At 33.6% G+C, this 18,047-nt stretch overlaps 1 protein-coding gene across 1 annotated transcript in view; it reads right to left on the reverse strand.

The window, feature by feature from the left end:
* The window catches only part of LOC102018462 (sperm-tail PG-rich repeat-containing protein 2), a 358,995-nt gene that overhangs the window by 321,569 nt on the left and 19,379 nt on the right, over positions 1–18,047 (reverse strand). Inside the window, exon 2 of the mRNA XM_013517444.1 lies at positions 9,682–9,841. Within this exon, the coding sequence (XP_013372898.1) occupies positions 9,682–9,796 (115 nt within the window). The 5' untranslated portion in view covers positions 9,797–9,841. The remainder of the gene's footprint in view (positions 1–9,681; positions 9,842–18,047) is intronic.

Genomic DNA, 18,047 nt, shown 5'->3' on the forward strand with positions numbered 1-18,047 from the left:
AATTGTACCATGGTAGCTATGATGTCATATCTGTTGTAATCACTTGTTCTCCCTTGTATAACTATATCAGGAAGATCTGGGGTAATAACCTCACCACAGATCTATACCAAAAGACTGGGGACTGAAACAAACAGATACCAACATTCCACTCTTAATTGGGAAGGTAGAATCTTGAGATAGACATCAACCAAGAATCTCCTACACACAGAAGACAACCTTAAAGAACAGACTTTTCCTAGGAAGATCTTGATACTAGTGATATAGCTACCTATTACAAAAGCTCACCAAGATCATCACAGAAAACAAAATTTTTAAAAAATTTAAATATAAAATGACAAGATGAAGAAACAAAATGCAATCTCAGACCTCCAACCCACCCAGAATAACTCCAGAAGCTATTGACAAGGAAGAAATTGGAAGACATACACACCTGAAATTTGTGAAATGATAGCAATTAAAGTAAAGAAACAACTCCATGAGACTATAGAGGAAATCAGATTAGAAATCATCTCTCAGGTAAAAAACAAATGACAACCATAATGAAAGAATTGCTCAGTATATCTAAAGAAGGCATAAATTTAAAAAATAGAGGAGCACAGGAAAATGATGGAAACCTTGAATGAAAGAGAAAGAATTAGAATACATGAAAGAGATTCAAAGAGTTATCTAAGAAATTCCACTGAAATCTGGCAAAACTGCTTGAATGAAGCTGAAGACAGACTTCAGATCTTAAAGACATGATTACAACTAGCAATCACAAAAGGAAAGATCTCTTAAAATAAAAGGAAACCAGGAAATAACAATTCAACAGCTACAAGATGATGCAAAAAAATAAGACTGATAAGTGTCAATGAAAAAGTAGGAATCCACACAAATCTGACATACAGAAAATTGAGGCATATATAACTCCAAAAAGCCATGATCAAAATAAATCTATACATAGATACATAATAATCAAGAACCCAAGAATTCAGTACAAAAGGAGAACATTAAAATCTATTAGAGAAAAAAAAAATACAGATCACCTATAAAGGAAATCCCATTAGAATTGTGGCTGACTTCTCAACAGAAACCATCAAGTCAAGAAGTCTCTGGAGTGAAGTATTTCAAGTTCTAAAACAAAACTTTCAACCCAGACTGATGCAGCATGCATAACTATTTTTTAAAATCAAAGAAGAAATGAAATACTTCCACAACAAAGAACAACAAAAGAAATTCATGGCTCCCAAAGCAACCCTACAAAGAGTACTAAAAGATATTCTTGATAGAGATGAAAACGATCACAATCCCAAAATCAACATCAGAAAGAAACTAGCAGGCAAGGCAAGCAATTACACAGGAGAAAAGCAGTGAACCAACAGTAGGAAAATAACATGACAAAAATAAGCCAATGCATATCACTTATAAACATCAATGTAAATGATCTCAAGTCACCAATCAAAAGAAACAGACTGGCAAAATGGATCTAGAAATAAGATCCAACAATATGCTCTTTACAAGAAACACACTTAACTCAAAAAGACACATAGACTGAAAGTCAAAGGATGGAAAACAATTTTTCCATGCAACAGGAACCCAGAAAAAAGCAAAGGTAGCTGTAGTGTTTGCAGACAATGTGAACTTCAAACCAAGAATGATGAGAAGAGATAAAGAAGGTCACTACATACTTTTTTATTTAAAAGAGAACTAAAAAAAAATAACAAAATAACAACAAAGATGAAAACAAAACAACACAAAAGCAATACAAATGATACAGGATTTCAAAACAAAATGATAGGAATTAATAATGGTTGTTATATTACATATTGTTATCTTCAAGAAAGTTGCCCAGATTACCAGATGTAACAATGCAAAATTGATCAAACAATTAAAGAGAATAAAAAGTAATTTAAAAACATTAGAAATGATATAGAACTTCACTAAACAAGATGGTAGGAATTCCACAAGTGTTGCTATACTGCACACTGTTTTCTTCAAATTAGTTGTTCAGATTACCAGATATAAGCATGTAAAATTGGTCAAGAAGAAAAAAGAAAAATAAAAAAATAAAATTTAAGGATTGACTGTTCTTTCATTAAACCAATAGACATTACCAGTATAATTATCCCAACTAGCCATGTGTGTGTGTGTGTGTGTGTGTGTGTGTGTGTGTGTGCATGTGTGTGTGTTTTCCCTTCCTTCTTCCTCTCTTCTCTCCTTTCGCTCATCCCAGTTGTTCCTTCCCTTTGAGCAATTTCTTTCCCTTTCACAATACTGATTGTATCTTTTGGGTTTTATTTACTCTTTCAGGTTCTTACACTAGAGAAACAATACAATGATTTACACATGCAGGTCTGATTTATTTCACTTATGACTATGGTCTCTAGTTGCATCCATTTACCTATAAATGCCTCAAGGTATTTTTATAGCTGAATAATACCCCATTGTATAAAACTACCACAACATTTTTATCCATTCCTCCATTGATGGGAATTTAGGTTGTTTCCAAGATTTAGCAATGACAAATTGCGCTGCTATAAACATGGTTGCACATATATTGCTATGGTATTATGTTTTCAGTTCTGGAAAAATACCCTGATGGGGAATAGCTGGATTAAGTAGAACCTCTAAATCTAGTTTTGTGAGAAAATCCCACACTGATTTCCACAGTAGTTTCACCAGTCTACACTCCCACCAGCACTACATACTTACTAGGGTAAAACTGCAAGAGGAAGAGATAACAATCATAAATATATATGGACCAAATATAGGAACATCCAAATATATAAGACAAATATTAATAGACAGGACAAATCAAATAAGAACTACTAACAAAGTTGTAAAGGGGAACCTTAAAACCCCACTGTCACAAAGAGACTGATCTAGATGAAAAATCAACAAAGAAATGAAAGAACTGAACCAAACCTGTGAGTAAATGCATTTAGTAGACGTTTACAAAGCATTCCACCCAACAACATCATAATACACATTCTTCTCAGCTGTTCATGGGACATTCTCTAAAATAAAACATATACTAGCCCATAGAACAAGCTTAAGTGAATTCAAAGGAATTGAAATTATCCCATGCATATTATCTGATCACAGTGCAGTAAGATTGTATATTAATAACAAAAGAAACTGCAAAAACTCCACAAACACATGGAAATTAAACAACACCCTCATGAACAACCAGTGGGTCATAGATGACAATAAAGAAGAAATTAAACAATATCTACAATCAAATGAAAATTCAAACACAATGTAAAGGAACCTATGCAATACAACGAAAGCAGTCCTCCGAGGGAAATTTATAGTGGTGAATTCTCACACCAGGAAAACAGAACAAGCACAAATAAACAACCTAGTGCTGCACCCAAAGCCTCTAGAAAAAGAAGAGCAAGTCAAGCCCAAAGTCCATACATGGGAGGAAATTATAAAGATTAGGAGCAGAAATTAACACACAATTGAGGCTAAGAAAACAATACAAAGATTAATGAATTAAAGCATTGGTTATCTGAAAGAATAAATAAAACTCATAAACCCTTAGTAAACCTTATTTTAAAAAGAAAATAAGAAATTCAAATTCACTTAATAAGAAAATAAAATGGTTAAATCACTGCAGATCCTATGATAATTCAGATGATCATCAATAACTACCTCAAAAATCTTTAGTCTCAAAAGATGGAAAACAAAAGAAATGGACAGATTCCTAGAAATGTGTGAATTACCAAGTTGAATCAAGTAGATATAATAATTCTGAAAAAGCCAATATCTGCTGATGAAATTGAAAACATAATTAAGAACTTACCTGTTATGGTTTGTGTCTGGATGTCCCTCCCACATCTCATGCAGTCATGGGTGGGCTTCTAAACTTTATCATTGATTCATGGTCCAATGTTGGATTGACTGATGTGAGTGTTACACCCGCCCTGGGGTGAATAGTTTGCATATAATGTAAGGGAGGAAGGAGGCTGCTTGCAGCAGCTCCTGCTCTTGTGCTCTTGTTGTTTTTTGCTGTGTTCTGCCGCCATGAACTGTTGCCCTCTGCCATGTGCCACTCTGCCTTGGAGCCAGCCAAGTATGGACTGAAACCTCCACAAACGGTGAGCTAAATAAACTTTTCCTTCCTTGATTTTGAGTGTCAGGTACTTTGTCTCAGCAACAAGAGAAAATTAACTAAGATATTACCAAAAAAGAAAAGCCCAGGTACTGATGGATTCACAGCTGAATTCTACAAGGAATTTAGAGAAGGTTTAATGCCTATACTCTGCAAGCACTTCAGTGAAATTAAAAGGGAAGTAATTCTCCCAAATTCATTCCTGGAGGCAAGTATTACCTTGATACCACAGCCAGAGAAAGACCCAACCAAAAAAGAGAACCACAAGTCAATCTCCCTATTTTCTCTCAGCTTAGACCATGCCATGGCTGCTTGCCTTTTGCACAGCATGGCAGCCAGGCTCAAGAGTGGACATCCTGAAGAAATAATCCAGAAGTTATAGCGTAACTCTCTTGCCATATTATTGGCTGAGACAGTACAACTTATCTACCCAGGAAACTGGAAACAGATTGATAAGTGCAATGACAACACTGTATTGTGTAAAGGACATAGGATCTTTGAAGAATATGGTTTACAACAAATGCTCAAATTTGCATTTCTCATACATGCAAAAGTACAAGCTGCTCCACTACAGACTCCAAAATGCCATCCAATCATAGCATGAATTCAAAGCCAAGGATCTGACATCCAATACTGGTTCAAAGCTTCCCTGTTATGGCTCTTTTTTCACAGCTCTCTGCATACCATTCCTCTCCATCTAAGGACCTTGAACTAATGAGACAATCTATCTGCCTCACAAATACCAACACAGTAATGGTAGACAGGTGTATGTAAGTACTACTGAAAACACCACTGTTCAGAGGGAAAGGAGCACAAGAGACCAAGCAGTCCATGGCTCGCAACTCAAACCCAGCTGAGCATGTGTTGCAGAACAGGACTCAGGCCGGGGAGTTACTCCACAGGTCTCATGACTCCACCTTGTGAGCTCTTGGTCTGCCCTCCAAAGTGATATCCACAAAATGTGTGTAGAAATATACATGTATATATGCATATTCCACATATTTTAGTTACTCTTCACACCTTATCTTCCATTTTAATATGTTTAACCCACTTTCCACTTTAAGCTTTTGATTCTTTTACCACTTATGTTCTGAAATATTTCATTAGTTGTCTCCTCCCTCTCGTTGAATAGTGAGTCTCTACTCAAGTTTTTCTCATAATCTTCAAAGATATTTTGAAGTGAATTATTCAAAAATTGAATTATTTCCTTCTCAGAAAACTAGTAATCTGTATATAATCTATAGTATCACTTTACCAAAATCACATGCTTATTAAAATGATCATTCTAAATTGTGTATAAGGAAATTTTACTTAAAATATATTTAAAGTTGCCTAAAGAAACAAAAATAATTTGAGATAGAAAACATTAATTGGCTCATTTATAATGATAATATTTCTGTATTTTTGAATAAAGTTATAGAATCAACAAATCCTAAGAATGGATCTGATAGATTTTTGCTGGCACTAAGGCACTTCATCAGCTCAGAAAATTTTATCAGTTCAGAAGCCTTTCTGGTAGCTGTAGAAAAACAATGAAAACACATTTATTTTGTAACTAGTTAATAGCACTCAACAAGAAAGATGAAGTGCAGTTTGATAAGCTTTATAGTACTTCTGAAGCTAGAATATTACAAGTCACTGAGAAAATAGAAGAAATAATTAGTTTTCACACTACAGTGATTTTTATATCAAAGGTATTACTTATGTTTATTAAAAAGTGAACAAAACTACCTTCCCGGGATATGTTCAATTAACGTCTAAGATAAATTATATTTATTTCCTAAAATAATTTCCTTTGGGAGTATGATGCAGAAATCACAATGCTATTTTCATAAGAAATAATCTATTCTTTTACAGTGAAGTATATCTCAGTACCTGATAGGTTCAGCCTCTGAATATTGTCTTATATGTTATGTGTTATTGAATCTATCATTCACTTAAATATGTTGTTTCTAATAAAAGATGTGTTCTAAAATTTGATATTTTTCCTTATTTAAACATTTAAAAATAATTCAACTTTTTAAAATTTAAATATTTTATTTTGAAATTTATCCATATTAAACTCCTAAATTTAATTTTAAATTAAAAGTATTTAAATAGTTTAAAATAAATTTTTCTTCCTATAAAGTAGAATATGTTCACACAAAGAAAACAATTTCAAAATTGAAAGGTAAACAAAAAATCTTTAATATTAAATGTAATATTTTTAATGAAGGCTTCTCTGATAATATTATTTGAAACAGATTTACAAAATATTCCAAATTCCTACTCCTTCTCATATTTTTCTCCACAATATTTGTAAACACTTAGCTGGCTCCCTCCTTCCTCCCTTCTTTGCTTCCACTGTCTTCCATCTATCTATCAATCCTCCTCTAGCTCTTTATTTACTTATTCACTATCTCTTACAGCTGAAATTAAGCTCTGAGGAAAAAGAATGTTTATACTTTTCCAATTTTGTATCAAAGTCCCTAGAACAGACTGTAATGCACAAAAGGCTCTCACTAAATATTTATGAAATGACTAAATTAACCATCTTAATTGGTCATCAATAGGTCAGAGTTTGTGTAGTATTGTTTATTTGTAGTTTTGTTCTGCCAATGTTATACTTTTCTTCCTCTCTAACTGTAACAAAACTGCTCTTTTTCTATCAAAATTTCCCATTCATAAAATATATACTGTCTCTAAAATTTTATGATTTTTCTGTTAAAGTTGATATATCAAAATAAACTGAACCCCATTTTTCTTTCACTGGGACATTTTCAATTGTCATTGTTATTATTCATTCATGGATATCACTGATCCCGCTTATATTGCGGGATATTAATTGCTTGCTTAGGGTAATCCCAGAAATAGAATTTTGGGGTGAAATGGCATTTGAAACATTATGCCAATTAGCCCAAGAGTAACACTGATACAATTTACACTTCTATCTAAATGTGAGTCTCAAATTTTCCACTCTCTCAATAAAGTTTTCACCTATTTTCTTTTTAAACATGTTGAGCATTTCACCAGCTAAATGTTCCAAAAGAAGTCAATATAAGAGACAAAGTAATGTGTAAGTACTTTTCAACTCAACAATTTCACTTTACCTGAGTTGGATCAATCACAAAATCATTTACATATCCATGAATTAAAACTTGGTGTAATAAAAAGGAATTGTTTTATAATGTGCTACACCTCATTTAATAATTTTTTCATTAAATGATTCTAATGTGTTTTTATTGGTTGCACAACATTTAATAATATGCAGCATACTGATTGCAAATATACTATTTCCCTCTTTAATTTAGACTAATGAAAATGGATTTTATTCATCTTAAATATATGCACAAAATAATCTTAACTATAAGTAAAATAAAACCACTTCCATACTTGTTAATAAAAGTTCTAGAGTAATGTGAAATAAACACATGATGATAAAATGTTGAGTGACTGAATAACTATCATATGAGTTTGTGGGTCCCCTGAGAATAGTCATATAATTGACTTCTGTTCTTAACATTTGTACCTATAAAAGATATCCTGTAATCAATTTTAACTTGCTAATGATTCTATTTATAGGTAGAAAGATAATAACATACATTTTCTTCAAATTCTACAGGGCAAAGCACTCGATTCTTAGTAGTTTCATGACTCAAGTAACAAATATGCATATCAAGTCTATCAATTAAGTCAAATATTCTTTACAGTTTCATTTATGTGTACATTTTATATATATACATAATACTACAAAATAATTTTATCTAAAATCTGAGAAATTTTACATTTAATATTGTTACATTTGTATTAAAGTAAAACAAAATTGCCAACATTTAAACAAGTGACAGAATAAAGAAACCTTTTCCCTAGATTATTTCTAAAAGTATGTGAAAAGGACATCATTCCTAAGTAACACTAACACAAAGTATACAACAAAAGTAACTATTTCACTGTATCTTTTTTAGTACTAGGAATAGAACCAAGAGTGTTCCACCACTAAGCTGCATCCTCTGCTCTTTTCATTTTTCTTTTCATTGAGACAGGGTTTCCCTAAGAAGGCCAGACTTGCCTTGACCTTTTGATTTTTTTCTTGGGTTCCCCAGTAGCTAGGAGGACAGGAATGTGCCACTACATTCAGTTTGTCACTGTATCTTTTTATTATTTTTCTTACAAATCAAAGGACTTAACATTAGTTGTCTAGAAAAAAATTAGGTGCTATTACAAATGATAAACAGAAAAGGGCTGTTGTCATTTTACAGCAGAAAACTATATTACTATCTATCTATATATTAAAAGAATCAGGAATTGTCATATTGAGCAATAATAAAATCCAATCTAGGTAAAAATCAACTTAAAAGTACGAATCTATGTAGATAGTTGATGATATCACACTTTAAAATCTTTTCTTTGATTGAATCAATTGAACAGAGCTAGGACAAATGAAAGTCAATCTTCAATTACCAAAATGAAACACAGATATTAAGTGAATTGGCCTTGGGCACCTATTAAATCTATGTTAGGTTCACATTTTCGATTGTATGCCTTAAGATAGAAGATTAAATTCAAGAGAATGAACAAGTCTATAATTACTATAATATCTGCACATATCAGAGGAAATCAAATTTCATACACCATAGTATCAGATAATTGCTTAAGAAATCCATATGGTTTTTTCTAACATTTTGATTAAGGAGGGATGTGAGATTTCTCTTATAATTTCTTTGAAGTATGGGCTACTTTAAGATTCAGGATGGCACATTTGATAGATTACTGGTATTAACCAATGTGAAAAAGTCTTTTCATTTAGAAAGCTGGCTGCTCTGTAGTTGTGTAGTGACTTTGACAGTCACTATGTCTTTGACTTCCAAATAATTTCAACTTTGAAACTTTCCATGGTTTTCAGTGTATGAATTTCCTTTTCAGTTAAATGTGTTTGTTCTATAAACATTGCTGTATTTGGTGCATAGTTATTTATGATTGTTATCTCTTCCTCTTGCAGTTTTCCCCTAACAAGTACATATAGTGGTACATAGAGTTTGCACTGTTGGTTCCTGCTTTTTCCCTCTGTTGCTGTCACCGAGGCTGCTGAAGCTGTCCAGGGTTCAACTGGGCTCCTGTGAGGGTGCAGGGTCTGGGGCTGAGGCTGAGCTACTTTTGGAATTTTAAACCCTCAAATATTACTTAGCTTTTATTTTAGCTGCTTTCTTGATATTTGAGAAGAATGAAAACAATTCTATGTAACAGGCGTGGTATGGTTTCTTGTATGGTACTGATTTTTAGATCAGGGTAAAGCCTTTAACAACTTCTGCACATTAAGAGTTCAGGTTTTCCTCCTTAGAATGTTACGGCAATTTATTAGCTTCAGTGAAATTCGTAAAATGGTCTTCAGTAAAATTAAGAAACATAAAACCCCAAACAAACCTTTTTAAATTTGAAAAAAACTTAAAAATTAGAATCTTTCAGTAATTATTTTTTCTTTTTTACTTTTTTGTCCTATATACTTTAAAGAGGTAAAGGTAATGGTAAATGTAAGTTTACCATCATCTATTTCCATATGGAAACATTAGGCTTTCACTCATCACCTTAGTAGGATAATCTAAACTTACCTGGCCCATCAGTCATTTTTTCTAGGCACCGAGGAGCTCCACTAAGGAAGGAGGTATGTTTTCTTTCAGCCACCAAACTGCGAGGTGGCATGTAATTATGTTTAAGTTGGGACATTTCATATGATTTTTGAACATCATAGCTGCCAGGGGCTGGAATAACCTAAAATAAATTTTAAATAGATGAGCATAAATATACCTTATATGAAAAATGTTCAAGTAGATACTTTATCATAATTCATACTAAGCAGTAGTTTAGTAGAAAAGTATGAAAATTTCATTAATTAATCATTAAAAATAGAAATTTTAAAGAAGATCCTCAAATCTATGTCCTTACAATCAAAGTATAAATTTACTTGTCAAAAATTAAGGAAAAATAAACAGTACTATGAAATTTAGGACCAAATCCTTTTTAAAATATAGTCTTCATGCCAAAAAAAAGTAGGTGGTCTCACAGAAATGGAGATTAGAATATTTATTACCAGAGCTTGGGGAAGGTTACAGGAAAGGATGTGGAGAGATGGTAGTTAATGAATACAGGAGTGCAAGTGGGTCAAAGGACTAATTTCTAATATTTGGTAGCACCGCAGGGTAATTGGTTGACAACAATTAATTGTATATTTCAAAATACCTCGTAGAGAAGACACTGAATGTCCTCAGTGCAAAAAACGATAAAGTTTGAGGTGATGATATGCTACTTACCCTTAACTGATCATATATATGATCATTCTGTACCATATAAATATGTGCAAGTGTGTTGATTAAAAATAAAAATGTATATAAGAAAAAAATAAAATATACCCTTCATGATATTGGTCAAATTCTCATTCAAATTTAATAACAAAAATCAAATTCAATAGCTAGTTATCTGAAAGAAAACTTTTAAAAATCATATTCCTCAAATTATTTTAAAATAATGTATTATTTTTAAATCTGTTCACCTGTATCATGTATAAAAACCAAAAATTTAAATTGTTTCTTGGTAGACAAGACATTACTGTGTGCAGGGCTAGATTTCCTGGGTTTCAAATATCTGCCACTTACTAGCTGTGGGACCTTTGGCAAACCACTTAACTTTTGTGATGCTCAGTTCCTCATCCTTAATGTGAAAAATAATGACAGAAGTTATGTCAGAGGCTTTCTGTTTATGTGATAAGATTATTGTGAGGATTGAGTTTAAACAGGTAAAATATTTACATTAGTACTGAATCTATAGAAGTGTCAGAATCTTATTGTTTTAGAAAAGTTAGTTTCATGCAAAAAAGAGCTAAACAACCAAGTTTGAGGCTAATAGCCGAATATTTTGAAGTCTGAAGTCTTTCAAACATATTTGGATACCAAGAAAGCACACTATTGAAGTCCCTCTAGGAATAGTACTTTAACAATGAACACACTTCTTATGTCCATAATATACCAATTTTATTTTCCATCTCTATAGAATCACTGGAAAAGGTAAGAGTATTGATTACAACAGAGTAGGAGAATCTTACATGAAACCTTACATTGCAGGTCAAATGCCAGATGTCATATGTAAGGCTACTAAAAATGCCTGCAGCTGTTTTCTTCTTGCCTGCCTCAGGAGTGTATAAAGTAAGAATGGGCTGTCAATAAGTAGACAGAGAACCTTTGTATCTTTTTCTCTATGTGATATGAGACAGGAAAGTGTAAAAAGGTGCAAAATTACAAAGAAACCATGAGTACACAATATGCCCATAGTATTTAGGCCAGCTCTTGTCTGGCCCTATTATTTGTCCAACCTCCCTCAACAATCCATTTGGTATTACTAACTATTCTTTATTGTTTTTCAGACTAGATATTATTGATAGGTTTGACTGCTACCAGACAGAAACTAATTTTCAAAAAGTCTTAAAGCAACATAAGAAATTACATTAGTAATTAGTTTTCTTCAACAATAATTTGTTCCCACTTAGAAAAGTTAATTAAACTTGTAACTTTAAATTCCAGTAGATTCACTAGGTCTCTTCTCTATATATCACCCTGTTCATACCATGTCCTTCTGTAACATATTTACACTTCCATGAAAATTTATCTATTTTACTGATGTTAAACTCTTCTTCCTTATCTATAATTTATATTTTATCTGACCAAGAGATTAATACTTTATGTAAATATTCCAGGCTAAAATTTAGTAAAATAATCTGAAACTTCTTCTAGTGGCAATAACATATATATATAACACTATGTCAGGGGAAAATAATATCCATACATTAAATCATCAAATTTCTGTTGGTGAGTCTTTACACATCACAGAACATAGGAAAAAGATGTGAAAAATGGGTATAATAGAATTTTTTTCATACAACTAGTATCTGAATTTTTCCTATATTTAGGAATTCCACATATTATGCAATAGAATCTGGGTCCCAACGAAAAAGCTAAAAATATCTAATTCTGATTCTCATCTTCCTGGTCTCATTTTTTTAAGGTAAGACGCGAATCTAGGCCATAGGCTTAAATACTAGCCTTTGAACTATCAGTCAGTTACTCAAACAAATAAAGAACATTAAAAATTTCACTCTAGTGAGGGGACTGGCAATCTGACACTGAGAAACCTACCATCTTTGATCCTCAGACAGCTTTTGTGGACTCTCCAACCTCTGATCCTTGCATGGGAAACTATTTGAATGATTATATGTATATTTTGTGGTGTTTCTGTTTTGGAGAACCCTAAATAATACACTTCTCTTACCACCAACTTCCCCATCTACTTACTGGATTCTTATTTAGTCAGTTCTTACTTATCTTCACCTTTCTCCTTCATATCTAAAAATCATCAAGATTACATCTATTCTATTTTTTCTCATCTTGTAACTTTCTTTCTTTTACTACCAAATTATCCTGGTCTTGTAGTCTAACATCCTTACTGTTGTGTATTTGACCATGAGGTCTTCTGCACACCAGCAGACAAGCTATTGTACTAATATAGGATACAAATCAACTAGAAACCTTCAGTGAAACCACAGGTCCCAAAAGAAAGAATTGTAGAAAACTTTCCTTATGTTTAAGGCTGTTTTATCAATTTAGAGGCAAATTTATATTGTAAAACCCAGTGCAAGTAAAACCCTTTTCATGAAGTACTCTAGCTAGAAGTGATATCTCACACATTTTAATTATATTACTTACTTGCATAAATACATGGATATAAATGACACATTAAATAAATATATTTATCTGAGTATTTATTACTTTAGTGGTCAATTTAAAGGCATGAATAGAATAAGTAAGATTACATTTACCCTACAAATTGGTAGATTATTTTTCACTTATTCTCTTGAGTTAATGAAAACAGAGTAGAAATATAAGGGATAGGGACTGTATAATATTATAAAGTATATACATCTTTCCATATTTTCTGCTTTCATATTTACATTGTTATCTTCATGTTTATTTTCTTAAGATAGTGACCATATTTCTGTTGTAACCTTCTCTCTTAAAAATAAAGAAGGAAAATGGCAAACAGTAAATTTTATGCTTAATACCTAAATTAGTTATCACTGCAGAATTTTTGCTTAAATTCAAACAGGTAACTGCTTCATTTTTTGCTGGAGATGCAAAGGGGACACATGTCAAATAACTATTGCATAACTACAAGGGAATCTGAAAAAATAGGTTATTTTACATGGGTGCAGTTGTCTCCAGAGCAAAATAGGGTTCTTTTAACAAGAAAGAATGAACATGGTGTAGGTAACTAACAACCAATTACAACAGCTCTGTGCCTTTGAGGTATGGGAACTGTAAAGATTCAACTCATTTCAGATACTGTCAGAATATTGTACTATTTCTATAAAATCTTTAAATATGCACTGAGGATTGAACCTAAGACTCTAGAAATGAGACACATTCCAGCCATTTTTTTATTTTTTATTTTTTTATTTTGAGACAAGGATTCACTAATTTGCTAAATTGCCTAAGCTAGGATCAAACTTGTGATCCTCCTGCCTGCATCTCCAGGGTGCTGGGACTGCAGATGTGTGCCACCACATCCAGCAATGCTTTGTGACCCAAGGCTTGTCTTTTTTACTCACCCTTTCCCTACCAGCACTCCTCTGAGTCAATTTAGCTCTGCTAAATCTGCTGTAATACGCTTTCAGAATGCTCAGCTCTCACCTTTGTGACAGTTGTTACACTTGGAATTAATCAATTCTTAAAGTATTTATCTAATATTAAAAAACTCCATAGGAATGTAAATTCTTTGGACTGAAGTCTCTATTTTGATCATCACTATATCTCTAGTGGTGGAAAGTAACGTTGCAAACAGCAAGTGGTCAATAAATTTTATAATCAGTAAATAATATCTGAGTTAGTGAATGAGTGAAGGAATCTACCAGTATCTACCTGAAAGCCTTCCCTCCCATGTTAAGCCTTATTGCTGAATCCCCCATAGCAGTAGGGCTGAAGCTGTACCTTGCAAGTACTTTCAACTGATACAATGCATGCATTTGTTTCATCTACAAGAAGTTCTGTACTAAATGTGAGCTGTATAAAGGCTATTTGAGGGCTGCTTTGAATAAAGATGGTCCTGTATCCCATAAAGGTAGCATCACTTCTAATCTGAGCAAATACTGTGATATATATGTCCAAACAAAGTTTTATTGAGGACATCAACAAAATCACTGCAGTATGTATCCAGGTAGCTAAATTTGAATAATATTTCATGTGAAACATATTTCCTTCTTTTGCTGTCAAAAAGTAAACTTTTATCTATTTATTTTTTAAAATTTTTTATTATTATATGTTTGTGATACAGTGATTACACTCAGTTTGGGGTCTGATACATACACATGCCACATCTTGATCATTTACTGCCCCTGCTCCCATCTGGACCCACTCTGCTGCCTCTCTCATGTCTACTTCCCATCTCTACCAGTTCTACCTCCATGTTTCTTACCATAGCTCTTTTATTTTGCTCTTAAATCATTTATATATTGGGTCTCTCATATTAGAGAAACTATGTAATATTTAACCTCTTGTGACTTAATTCACATAGCATTATGATCTCAAGAGCCATCCATTTTCCTACAAACCAATCCTTCTTTATGGCTGAGTGTATATATACCACATTATCTTGATCCATTTACCTACTGATGGGCTCAAAGGCTGTTATAATTTAGCTATTCTGAGTAATGTTGCTATAAACATGGGCATGAATGTATCACTGAAATATGATGACCTTAGCTCTTTTGGAAAGATGATTAGGAGATGACTAGCTGGCTCAAATGGAATTTCTAGTTTTAGCTTTTTGAGGAATTTCCATATTGATTTCCATAGTGGTTGTACTAGTTTACATTCTCACCAACAATACAGAACAGTTCCTTTTTCCTACAATTTCAACAGCATTTCTATTGAGCCCTTGATATGGTCAGTCCTACTGGAGTAAGGTGGAAATCCAGTGTTGATTTGATTTTACTTCACTCTAGATAATCTTTAATAAAATCAAGTATTGTTCTCTTTTCCCCTTTTATCACTACAGCACTGTATTTTAAATAATATTCTCATTCTGCAAATTTGAAATATAAAGTGAAACAATGAAGTCCTCCCACCAACCTCCAGAGCCTCACTCACCGAGTTATTCTTCCTTTGCTAACTTTTTGGGGTACATTAACAGATACTCAAGGTGTACAACTTTGTTTGGATATAAATATACATTGTGAAGTAATTACCACAATCAAGTTAATATCCATCACTTCAAAAAATTATTTTGTGTGTCATGTGACAGAGACATTTAAGATCTATTCTCCTAGGAAAAGTCAAATACAAAATTCATTAACTATAGACACTGTGCTGTACATAGGCTATCCAGACTAGTAACTGTTACTATGTACACTCTGACCAACATCTCTCCAACTCCCTCACTCCTCAGCCTCTGGTAGCCACTTTTCTATTTTCTGTTCCTGAGTTCTACTGCTTAGATTCATGTGTAAATGTGTCTGTATATATTAGTCTTTTTGTGTTTAGCTTCCTTAACATTGAATAATGACCTCCAGGTTCGTGCACAATATCACAGACGATAGGATGTCCTTATTTTTAAAGACTAAATACTATAAACACACACACACACACACACACACACACACACACTGTTGTTATTATCTCTTTATCCTTTCACTTTTTGGCTATTATAAATGTATTGCATTAAATGTGGCTGAGCAAATATCTCTTCTAGATATTGATTTTATGTTATTTTTGATATATACCCAGAAGTAAGATGGAAGGATCATATGGTAGTTCTCTTTTTAATTTTTTGAAGAACCTCCTCAAAAAATCATTTCCATAATATGGACTCCTTTACCCAATACCATTACCAACATTCTTATCATTTCTTTATTTCTAAATAATAGTCTTTCAAACAGATACGATGTGATAGGGCACTGTGATTTGCATTTTTCTGATAATTAGTAATGTTACACGACTATTCATGTTACTATTGGACAATGGTATGTCCTCCTTTGGAAAGTGAATATTTCACCAATTTTGTAATCAAGTTATTTGTGTGGTTTGTGATGTACATGGGGGAGTTATTTTGCTATAAGCCTGGGTAGACTTAAATTTTGGATACTAATACCTTGTCAAAAATATAATTTTCAAGTATATTCCTCTATTCCACACATCACCTTTTCACTTTCCTATGCAAAGACATAGTAGGATACATCACATTTTTTAACTTTTGCTTTTATGTACATATTTTGCATGCCTTATCCAAATAATCAATGCAAAGCCTACAGTTGTAGAGACTTTTATTTTCTTCTAGGAATTATTTTCAGTTTTAAATTTAAAGTTCTAATCCTTGAACTTGACTTCTGTACATAGTGTTAAATTACAGGTTCAGGCTTTACTTGCAACCTGACCTCCGGTATACTGCCCTCCAGGCTCATGCACAATATCACAGATGATAGGATTTTCTTATTTTTAAAGATTAAATACTATAAAAACACACGGACACACACAGAAACACATACACACACACTGTTGTTTTTATCTGTTTATCCTTTCATTTTTTGGCTATTATAAATGTATTGCATTAAACATGATTGAGCAGTCTGTGATTACTGCCAGCGCAGTCTATGTCTGGCTCTTGTGCACATCCTGAACTGACTGGAGACACAGAATCAGGTGGGTCATGACCTGTTGACATCATGCTTCACAGCTGAATGCCTCAAAGAGAACCAGGTATTTCCCAACTACTTCCTGGGGACAGAGCGGGCGACACAGGACCCTGCTGCCATTACAGTCTCAGTCTCCACCCTCCATGCACCTGGTGAGACAGGAGATCCTCACTCAGAAGGCCCATGACCTGGTATCTCCAGGGTTCGTGTGTGGGCCCTCCCTGCACATGCATTGTGCTGAGTGAGGTACTAGAGCAGACAATGAATGAGCTCCCGGCACCACGGTTCGGGTCTGGCCTTTACTTGTGCCCTGAACTCCTGGAAGTCACAAACACAGGTGGTCCATGATCACTACCAGTGCAGCCCACATCTGGATCATGTGTGCATTGTGAGCTGCCTGGAGACACAGAATCAGGTGGTCCACAAACTGTTAACCCTGTCATTTGTGTCTGGGTTTTGCCTGTACCCTGAACTGCCTGGGGACACAGGACCACTGATACAGGATTGTGCAATCAGTGCAACACAATTCTGGGTCATACAGGTGCCCTGAACTGTAAGGGGATGCTGGATCAGATGGTCTGCCATCAGCTGACATCACGGTTCACGTCTGAGACCTGGGAGAACACTTTACCATCTGCCAGAAAACCCCAGACTAAGCAGTGTATCTCAGCAGACACTGAGGGGAAAGCCTGACCACCAGGAAAACTAGGGAAACTAGCAATGTTTCCTGAGCTACCAGGTAAGAGAGAGACTGAGCATTCTGTACCTGGTATCAAACATGACAAGACAAAGGACTAAAATACATTCTCAGAACTCCACCCTATTCAGAACAAGTCCAGGAGACATCAACATAGGAGAACTTCGCAAACACACACCTGAAATTGCTGAAATGATTGCAATGGAAATAAAGAAACAACTCCATCAGACCATAGAAGAGAACAGATCAGAAATAATCTCTCAGGCAAAAATTGAAATGACAATAATAATGAAAGAACTGCTCAGCACATCTAAAGAAGAAACATATAAAAAAATAGATGAACATAGGCAACAGATGGAAACATTAAATGAAAAACATTGGAATAAATTAGAACACATGAACCAGATTCAAAGAGATATCCAGGAAATCAAAGCTTCCATTGAAAGCTGGTAAAACCACTTGAATGAAGCCGAAGATAGACTTTCAGATTTTGAAGACAATATGGCAGCTAGTGATTGTGAAAGAAAGGATCTCTTAAAATCAACAAA

This window comes from Chinchilla lanigera, unplaced genomic scaffold, assembly GCF_000276665.1.
Source record: "Chinchilla lanigera isolate Chin_1 unplaced genomic scaffold, ChiLan1.0 scaffold00004, whole genome shotgun sequence".
NCBI classification, from domain to species: Eukaryota; Metazoa; Chordata; class Mammalia; order Rodentia; family Chinchillidae; genus Chinchilla; species Chinchilla lanigera.